At 45.5% G+C, this 10196-nt stretch overlaps 1 protein-coding gene across 1 annotated transcript; it reads left to right on the top strand.

Annotated features, from left to right (window-relative positions):
* The first annotated feature begins 4448 nt into the window (after positions 1-4448).
* Positions 4449-7670, top strand: LOC140702794 (uncharacterized). Its single transcript, XM_078382248.1, has 4 exons — positions 4449-4578; positions 4738-4811; positions 5671-5746; positions 6334-7670. Exons 1-4 carry the CDS (start codon positions 4472-4474, stop codon positions 6419-6421), a joined length of 345 nt encoding a protein of 114 aa, XP_078238374.1. The 5' UTR covers positions 4449-4471; the 3' UTR covers positions 6422-7670.
* Positions 7671-10196: the final 2526 nt, after the last annotated feature.

The raw sequence follows: 10196 nt of genomic DNA, 5'->3' as shown, positions 1-10196 counted from the left end.
GGAAGGGACCCTATGCCGGCCATCATTCTAGACAACTGCCATGGATGCTGTCAAGATTCAGGCTGCCCTCGGCTAGGTAAAGCTTGGCGTCCTTCTTCCTGCTGGCAACGCGGGCGTCCTATTGTGCCGCCATTTTTGGTCATTTCCTGGCTTTTCGAATCATGAACACAGACGCTCAATATTCCACATTCATAAACCAGTGTGTGTGTTTTTTGGAATAACTGAATATTATCTTTTATTTTAAGGATGTTCAGCTGCTTTGGCTCCTTTCTAAGGAGAAAGGTGGGGTAACCATCTTTTAAAAGATAGATAAATGAGCCTATTTTGTGCTTGTGCTTAACCACGGCTTGTCCTCAGCGGTATCAGGGATCCGGAGAAGGGAGATATTTATTTTTTAATGTATTTATGAATAGGGAGGTTTACTAACATACAAGGGTTAGCCCATTTTTTTTTGGTCAACCTCCTTGGCCAGCTCAAGTTGGCACCTTTCTGTGACTTCACAAACCTTGGCCAGGCCATCTTGTGACAACAGGATTTACTCAGGAGGAGGAGGAGGAGGACCAAGGCTCACTCTGTTGAGGGACAGCGAGCGTGAGGGAAGCACAGATTCACCCCTGTGTTTTTCCATCGCAAAATGCTGACTCTCACAGTGATCATCGGTCAAGCCCTTGAGAGATGGATGCGCAGACCCAATCGCGATGTGGACGGTCCTCCCGAGGAGGAGGAGGAGAAAGGTGAGTTTTCTCTCTTTTTAAATTAATTAATTAATTTTTAACTAATTATTTATTAATATTTAATTAATTAATTATTCTCTTTATAGAGTTAGGGTAGGGTAAGGGATAACTGCGGTAAGGATACATTTAGAGGGGGTGGATTTGAACGGTCACATTACAAATCGGTATTTTTTTCCCCCATAATAATTCTAAATTATCTCTTTTAAGAATAATTCCAATTATCATACAAAAATATATACATTATATAGGGAAAAAAAATCTAAATCCAGACAGGTATTTTGTAATTCTCATTATTATGGTAATTATGTAGCTGGATTTTTGTTTTGTTTTGTTTTGTTTTGCAACCATGTATATAGTGACAGCTAAGTTTCCCGATGGTCCTTTTTTTCTTTTTTGGATTCAACCATTCTGTTAACTTCTATTTCTGCGGTTTCCAGTATTTTCCCTATCAGTTCATCATTTGGGGTATTCCAGACTCCATCCAGTGTTTCGCGAAGACTATTTTCGCCGCTGTTATCATATGGATGGCTAAGAATATTTTTTTTCAGAATCTGATGTATTAGGCAAAATATTTAGTAGGAAAATATTCTGGTATCATTGATACTGGGGTTTCTAATACCTCTTGCAGTATTTTTGGGCTTCTTTACACTGTGGTAAAATGTCCCTTCTTTCCGTTTACATTTCCAACATATATTTGAGAATTGAGTGCTTATTTCGCCCAGAATTGTGGGCGTCATATACCGTCTGTAGAACATTTTATATATATTCTCCTTGAATACGGTAGATTTAGTTATATTTATATTTATTTTCTAGATTTGTTCCCATTGGTTTAATTCAATATTGTGTCGTACATTCAGTGCCCATTTGATCATGCGTGCTTTTACTAGATTTTACTTGTTTCAAAATCTAGCAAGAAACTATATAGTAACTTAATGCATTTTCTTTCTGATTCTAAAAGAGTTCTGTCGAAAGGAGTGTTTTCTTGATAAAACCCCTGTTGCTTATCTTTAGTATACCTTGATATTAATTGGGATCGCGCCCACCAATCCATTTCAATGCCTTGGTCTATTAGCTCTTGTTGTGTTTTAATAGAACCGTCGATATTTATAACCTCACTGTATCTTACTATTTTCTTATTTTCTCTCAAATGTGGTAGAACAAATGCTTCAATTGGCGTTACCCACTGTGGTATTTTAATATACATTTGGTTTTTGACTTTATTCCACATTGACAAGAGTGCCTTCCTTAGTAGATGGTTACTGAATTGTTTGAAGTCTTCTGTTCTATTGTGCCATACGAATGGATGCCAGCCCCATTTCAGATCATATCCTTCTAGTTTTAGGAGTCTCATGTTTTCCAACGTTATCCACTCTTTAATCCATATCAATGCAGATGCCCTGTAATAGAGAAGCCAATTCGGAAGCCCCATTCCTCCTCTTATTTTTTGGTCTTGTAGATGTTTAATTTTAATTCTGTTTTTTTTTTCTTTTTAGATATGCATTTTTCAAGCTCCTTAAATATTATTTGTTTTAAAACAATTGGGATTGTTTGGAAAAGGAATATGAATTTTGGTAGAATGTTCATTTTGATTGTAGCAATTCTACCCACCATTGATAATTGTAGATTTGTCCAACTGGAAAGGTCTTTCTTAATTTCGTCCATCAATTTTAAGTAATTATCTTTCAAAAGAGTGCTTGTTTTCTTTGTAAAGAATATGCCCAAATATTTTCCTTTCCTGAAAATTTGTAATTTGTAATAATTCATCTATCTCCTGTTTTTGCATGTTTTAGCCATAATTTTGGGGGGTTTTTTGTGGTTTATTTTTAACCCTGTCATTTCACCATCTTCTTTTAATTCCAAAATTATAGCTTCTATTGATTCCTTAGGATTTTCAACTACTATGAGCAGGTCATCTGCAAAGGCCTGTACCTTGAATATTTCTCCTCTGATTTTAAGTCCTTTAATTTCATCCGATATTCGTATCTGATGCACAAGTGCTTCTATTACCGAAACTTGATGCATTGTAAATGGCTGGTTCAGAATATCTTGTTGTTTTGATAGCTTGGTGTGGTTTTTCCTTTGGATATATTCTTTCTGCTTCATGGATGGCATGCATCCTTCTGTATATAATTTTGTATAGAACTTTTCCACTATTTCTCTAGTTCTCGAGGTCCCGTGACTAGTTCTCCTTTTTGGTTTCTGAGGCTTAAGATATAATTTTTGGTTCTTTCCTTCTTTAGCTTATATGCCAGCCGTCTCCCTATTTTATTGGTGTTTTCGAAATATATTTGTCTTGTATATTTTAATTTGTTTGCTAGGTCCTCAGTTATTAGGGTATTCAATTTATTTTGTATCATCTGTATCTTCTGTTTTAATTGTGTCGCTGTTGGATTTTGCCTCCTCTCTCTTCAGTTCTGCCTCTAGTGCTTTGTATTTTTTTATTTCTTTCCCTTCTCCTTGCTGCTGTAATTTTTATGGACACACCTCGGAATATACTGCTTTGCTTGCTTCCCAAATAGTCTGTGTTGATATTCTCTGTGTTGCAATTCTTTGGAAGAAGTCTTCCGTCTCTTCCCTAATCGTCTTCGCTGCTTCCTCGTCTCTCAATAAATTGGTGTTTAGTCTCCATTGTGATGGGTTTTTATAGGTCTGGACCTTCAGTGTAACTGTACAGCGGTCTGGTATTGTCCTGGGTAACATTTGTGTTTCTTGTACTTCATCTATCCATGTTCGAGGGATCCAGCATGCATCAATTCTTGACCATGGTTGGTGTCTATTTGAGTAGAAGGCATAGTCTCTGGATTTGGGATAGCTTGTTCTCCATACATATATCATTTCTAATTTATTTGCCAATAGAAGAAATCGAGTTTTCTCATGAAGCCACGTTTCCCCCACCCTCCGTCTTGTAACAAGGTGTTTATTTTCCTCTTCTTCAAGGTTTCGGATGTGGTGCATCTCCTAGGATTAGGAGCCCACGCCAGTCAAGATCTCTGGCCCTGGATGGATCACTCCCACAATCATCCTCCCCGGAGCCAAATGACCAGCTTGAACAGGGGGTGGAGTTCTGGACGGAAGAAACAACTTTTCCAGAGACACAGGTGCTGTGGGGTCACCTTCCAGTTTGGGACTCTTGGTCCTCTTTCCTGAACCACCGGAGGATCGTGGCCCATGGGGTCAGGCTGATGGGGAGCAATCCCTATAGGATCCACCCAAAACTGCCACCCCACCAACATTATCCATGGATGTGCTGTTACTACAGAATAAAGTACCCAGAGAGGCGTGGGATGATTGAGAAAAAGACAGCTGCCGTCATCCTCACCTGCACCCCTTCCTGTGACCAAACACCGAGTGAAGACGTTCTTGGTGCTCCCGGAGCCCCCGGGCCCTGCGATGGAGATGTCGCAGAAGGAAATGAACTGGGACGCTCCGAGGGCGACATGTCCCTGACGGTGGATCAGAACGAACCAGTTGGACGGTCTCAGTTCATAGCGGACGCCACCTGGGACGCTTCCGGAGATGGTTCTGGGGATTTCTTGGTTTCCCTGGAAGACCCTCCCGATGCAGAAGATCGTGACCAGGGGACTGAGGCCGATGGGGAGCAATCCCAATGGGATGTGCCCCTAACCGCCATCCCACCCACCCATGTTTTTGTGGATGAGACACCAACGGAGGAATGCAAGAAGGCAAAAGACAACCAGACCAACGGTGGTGAGGACATTCAAGTTCTCCTGGCAGAGATGCCCGAGGCTGCCCTACCCAACCTGGAGGCATGTGGGACATCAGAGTATCATGGCCTGGGGGCTGAGGCCAATGCAGATATCCGGTTCCAGGACCAGCTGTCGCTGTGAGTATATGAAGACGAGGGAGTAAACCGGAGCAGAAGGGGAGGGCCTTTCTCCCTCGCTCCTTTTTTTTTGAATTTGCCCCACAGTGGGTTTCTGCTCAGGGCCCTGTCGGACGATTTCCCCTCTAAGCTTCTTTGTCCTCTTGCTTCCTTTTCCAGGAGGAAGGAGCGGGAACTGGATCGGTTTTACAAATTCCTGAACCAAGACCTGGACAAAGCCATGAGGACAGAAGGTCAGGAGGGGCCGCGTGTCATTTTCTAGCGCTCAGTGTTTCTTCCATCTTAGCGCACAGCAGGATAAGAGACCATTTTCTTGAGTCCCTCTTCTCTGCTGCAGAGTTTGGGGTGCTGGTTAACTCTTCTAGCTGTGCTGCAAAAGGGCAGGGATTTACAGAGCAGAATAGCTTCACATTCCCCCAAATAGGCCACTCCTTTTTTCTCACTAAGTGGCACCTGCAATGTCCATAACTCTCTCTCTCTCTCTCAGAGATTAGGTGGAGAAAGAATAAAAGGTTTAATTACTTGCCTTTGAATAGCAAACCGACAGACGCGACTGCTTTCAGCAACAGATTTCAAAAGACGGACTGCAATTAGCAGACCACAGACCGGGGGGGTGGGGGAGAATTGACCAAAGAGAGGCGGGGCTGGCTTTGAATTCAGAGGCAGGAAGGAACGATTGGTTACTGCTGGGTAGATTGATGGTCATCTCAGCCTAGAAAACTTCCTCCCAGCCACGCCTACTAAAGGCAGCGTGCAAGATTGCAATCGCTCCAACATTCTCGACTTCTTTTTTCCCCCCTGCTCTTAAGCTACACTTGGCTCTTGTGAGTCAATCTTTATTTCAAACAGCGGTGGTTGTTGCGTCCTGTTTTAAAAAAACCGCAACACACTTTTTTTGCTCCTTTGTTGTGTTCAGTTTGACCAAAGGGCACCCCCTCCACAGACAGAGGAGCGGGAGGAGTTTTAGCCAAGCAAAGTGAAATCAGGACGAAGCCCGAAAGCGGTGGGAATCGTAGGAAATTCGGTCCTTCGTAAGGATCAATATTTAGATTCTTTTGCCTTTCTTCCGATTTCTCTCTCCCAACGGCGCAGAGGGGCTCAGGCTTCAGCGGCGACGAGAGCAGGTCCTTCAGAAATCATCCCATCAGAGGACCCAGTTCGTGACGCAGTGAGTATTCCTGCTCCCGGATGACGGGCAAAAGAGGGAACCAACGAGGGGTGGGTGGGTTTATTTAGGGGCAAGAGGGAAAACCCCGGTTTCATGTCCCATCTCCCAGGAACCGGGGTTTGATATCAGCGGTTTCTCCAGTTTGTGGACACCCTCTCTGCCATCTGAGATGGACCCACAGTGCCTTTGGCGTCAGGCAGTGTCCTCTATTCCCATTTAAACTGCCTTTTATTCGGTATCATGAGGACTAGAACCTCCAGTTTGTTCCACTTGAGGGGCAGTACGGTGGTGTCTATTTCCTGGCTGTCACAGGACACGCGGGGAAATGCGCTCCAGCCTGATCCGGATTCGTGGCCAAACTGTATTTTTTTGGTCCGAGTATTGGGCTATTACTTTTCTTTTGGGGGGGGGGGGTGTTTTGGGCCGAAGCAGATGGAAGGATCTCTTTTAAGGGAGATGGCTTTGGAAAGTGCAAGAACGGGTTAACCCTGCTTTTTTTGTGGGGGGTCTCCAATCTTTAATGCTCATCTCTCGTCTTTCTTTCCTTCCTCTTTTCCTCATCCCCTGTTTTCTTCCGAATCTCACAGGGCTGCAGAGGTGGGCCCCTCTCCCGGAAAAGGGCAGCTCCGGAGGAGGTGGAAGGACATGAAGAGGAGCAGGTGCTCCATCTGCTGAGGGGGTCCGCGCTGGCCCAGAGGGACCCCCAGAGAAGATCGAGATCGTCCCTCTTCAGTACAAGATCTGCCTCGGCCGCCGTTCAGTTCTTTCTGCCTTCCAAAAAACCTGCCCAAATCTGCAAGGCCCCTCTTCTCTCCCAAACTTGGACGTTATGATTGACCTAGAAGACAGCTACCTGTAAATAGTTACCTGTAAATAGTTACCTTCTACAATGCAGCAAGTTACATTACAAAATCATAACAAACAGGAACTAAATTGCTTCATCTTATGTTCCCAGATGTTACAAAATGGGTTTATAAAAGGCCTCCATCAGAGTTATGGATGGATTTTGAAAGCCACGTCGGAAGGGCCGTTCTCTCCCCTCACTTCCAGGTCTCTCCAGACGAGCTGGCAAGGCCTGATCCGGGCCCAATCCACCAGACAGCCCTCTCCCGCATCATGCCTTTTCCGCCTCAAGGTTTTTTCCATCCTCAACACACCTGCAATGGGACCCACCTGTCCTGGGCAGCTCCTCGCTGTGGCCTTGTCGGCTTTCTCGGCAGCACCTCTGAGGAGGAAGGAAGAGCGCTCTGAGTCCCCCTAACCAACCCGAGCCGAAGACACGGATAGAGGAGTTTCGCCTAGGAAACACTAGCTGGCCGAGTCATGAATACTGCTCAACGGCCGGACCTCTGAGCTTCTTCAAAGGAACAAGGACACTGGTGCGGATTCAACAGAAACTGGATCCACGTTGTGCCTTTTGGGCACGGAGAGCATCTTCACTGGTGGGAGTCCGTTTCACCCTTGATCAGAGCCCGAGGGCCGCGTGTCGCTGGCCTCCCGTTTGCCCAAACCTCTTCCCGAATGAGGCGACATCGATAGAGAGCCCTCTGTTCCTGATGATCTCTCTCGGATAGAGAAAGGAGGGAAAACCCGTCAGAGTTGGGCCACGGAAAGGTAGCTCTCCTACCTCCGGGAGGCCAGTTCTGTTGTGCAGAAATGAGAACGATTCACGCCAAGCCACATGGACAGGGTTCGAGTGTGCGTGTGTGCTTCATTCAAGATGCATTTGATCATCTCTGGAACTGGTGCTAGAAGAAAGCTGATTTTGGCCTCAGGAAGACCCTTGCTTCTTGATTATGATTATTTATTATCATGGCCCCTCCTTGTTTCTGGCTTGGCCATACTAGGAAAAAAGCAGTCCTGCAGACAGACCGACGAGGACGTTGTCATTAAATGGCAAAAGTCACACACAATTAAAAAAAAACCTATTGGGAACAATGGCTGTTGTGGGTTTTTCGGGGTCTTTGGCCATGTTCTGAAAGTTGTTCTTCCTGATGTTACGCCCGTCTTTGTGGCCGGCCTCTTCAGAGGACAGGAGTCAGAACTCTGTGCTCTGGTGCAGCTTGTTTGGAGAGTTGAGTATTAATTGCTGTGGGATCAGCTTTTGTCCTTTTCAGGAGATGGGTGTTTATGGTAATCAGTGTTTTTTTAAATGGGTTTATTGTTGTGATAAGGAGGAGAGATCTGTCACTGTGATTGATGGGTGTCGTTAGCTGGTCTTTTGCGTGCAGTGATCACCAGTCCTTGTGGCTGGGTAGAGTTTCTTGACCTTTCGCAGGTTGTATTTTTTCAGTGTTGGGACCCAGGCTTTGTTGAGTTTTAAACTTCTTTTTTGTTGAAGCTCTGCTGGTGTTTGTGGGTTTCAATGGATTCCCTGTGCAGTCTAACGTAGTGATTGCTGATGTTGTCCAGTACTTCAGTATTTTGAAGTAGAATTTCATGCCCAGCTTGTTTCAGGGCATGTTCAGCTACTTCCGATTTTTCCGGTTGTTTTTGTCTGCAGTGTCTCTCGTGTACTTTGATTCCGGTGTGGATGCTTCGTTTTGTGGTTCCGATATATACCTGGCCACAACCGCAAGGTATCCGGTATACTCCTGCAGTGGTGAGGGGGGTCCCTTCTGTCCTTTGCTGACCGTAACATTTGTTGTATGGGCTTGAATACTGTTTGTAGGTTGTGCTTTTTTCAAAAGTTTCCCCATGCGGTCCATAACCCCTTTGATGTATGGCAGAAATACCGTATTTTTCCATTTACAAGACAGCCCAAAGTATAAGACGACCCCCTTTTTCTAACCCCCAAATTAGAAAATGTGCATGCTTGCACCACTTTGATCCTCCTGCCCTTTCCCGGCTGCATTTCCCACTTCCTAAGCCCTCCGGAGCTTAGGAAATGGGTAATGCAGCCATGAAAGGGCAGTGCGCTTGCACCCCTTTGATCCTGACACCCTTTCCCCACTGCATTTCCCACTTCCTAAGCCCTCCGGAGCTTAGAAAATGGGTAATGCAGCCATGAAAGGGCAGCGCGCTTGCACCCCTTTGATCCTGACACCCTTTCCCCACTGCATTTCCCACTTCCTAAGCCCTCCGGAGCTTAGGAAATGGGTAATGCAGCCATGAAAGGGCAGCGCACTTGCACCCCTTTGATCCTGACACCCTTTCCCCACTGCATTTCCCACTTCCTAAGCCCTCCGGAGCTTAGAAAATGGGTAATGCAGCCATGAAAGGGCAGCGCGCTTGCACCCCTTTGATCCTGACACCCTTTCCCCACTGCATTTCCCACTTCCTAAGCCCTCCGGAGCTTAGGAAATGGGTAATGCAGCCATGAAAGGGCAGCGCACTTGCACCCCTTTGATCCTGACACCCTTTCCCCACTGCATTTCCCACTTCCTAAGCCCTCCGGAGCTTAGGAAATGGGTAATGCAGCCATAAAAGGGCAGCGCGCTTGCACCCCTTTGATCCTGACACCCTTTCCCCGCTGCATTTCCCATTTCCTAAGCCCTCCGGAGCTTAGGAAATGGGTAATGCAGCCATGAAAGGGCAGTGTGCTCACGCCCCTTTGATCCTGACACCCTTTCCCCACTGCATTTCCCACTTCCTAAGCCCTCCAGAGCTTAGGAAATGGGTAATGCAGCCATGAAAGGGCAGTGTGCTCACGCCCCTTTGATCCTGACGCCGTTTCCTGGATGCTTCAGGATCAAAGGGGTGCGAGTGCACTGCCCTTTCATGGATGCTTTAATCTGTGGTTTTGCAAAAGGCAGGGAAAGCGGCTGCCTGCCATGTATAAAATGGCCCTCCATTTTTGGTCTAATTGTTTAAGTAAAAAAGTCTCATTTTATACACGGAAAAATACGGTGCTTTATTTGTGGGTGGCTGTTTTTCTTCTTCAGTTTGGTGTTGTTTCCTTGGTTTGATGGCTCTTGTGATTTCGTTTTTGGAGTAGCCATTTGCCTGTAGGGCCCAATTCAGATGGTTGAGTTCGGTGCTGAGAAATTGAGCTTCACAGTTCCTATTTGCAGTTTCCCAGTATTTTGATTATGCCTCCTTTTTGTTGTGGGTCATGGTTGGAGTTTTTGTGTAGGTACTGGTCTGTGCGGGTGGGTTTAATGTAGACCTTGTGTCCCAATAGAAGGTCAGTTTTGCATATGACCATAGCATCTAAGAACGGCCATGGAAAAAGAAATAGAGGGCCAACTCCTGTTCTTAGAGGCCATGGTCATATGCAAAACTGACCTCTGACTGGGACTCAGGGTCTACAGAAAAGCCACCCACCCACCTGTGTATAGGTATACAGACCGGTACCTACACAAAAACTCCAACCATGACCCACAGCAAAAAAGAGGCATAATCAAAACACTGGTAGAGCGTGCAAATAGGATGTGAAGCTCAATTTCTCAGCACCGAACTCAACCATCTGAATTGGGCCCTACAGGCAAATGGCTATTCCAAAAATGAA

The sequence above is a fragment of the Pogona vitticeps genome, chromosome 15, assembly GCF_051106095.1.
Source record: "Pogona vitticeps strain Pit_001003342236 chromosome 15, PviZW2.1, whole genome shotgun sequence".
NCBI classification, from domain to species: Eukaryota; Metazoa; Chordata; class Lepidosauria; order Squamata; family Agamidae; genus Pogona; species Pogona vitticeps.
Note: the sequence above shows the minus strand (reverse complement) of the source record. Positions and strands in the feature narration are given on the sequence as shown.

Bases quoted from the DNA above. Each gene is read 5' to 3' on its own strand.
- LOC140702794 (XM_078382248.1), top strand. From the start codon at position 4,472: ATGCCCGAGGCTGCCCTACCCAACCTGGAGGCATGTGGGACATCAGAG. The intron at 4,579-4,737 runs GTGAGTATATGA...TTCCTTTTCCAG, and splicing joins TTCCAGGACCAGCTGTCGCT to GAGGAAGGAGCGGGAACTGG. The intron at 4,812-5,670 runs GTCAGGAGGGGC...CCAACGGCGCAG, and splicing joins CAAAGCCATGAGGACAGAAG to AGGGGCTCAGGCTTCAGCGG.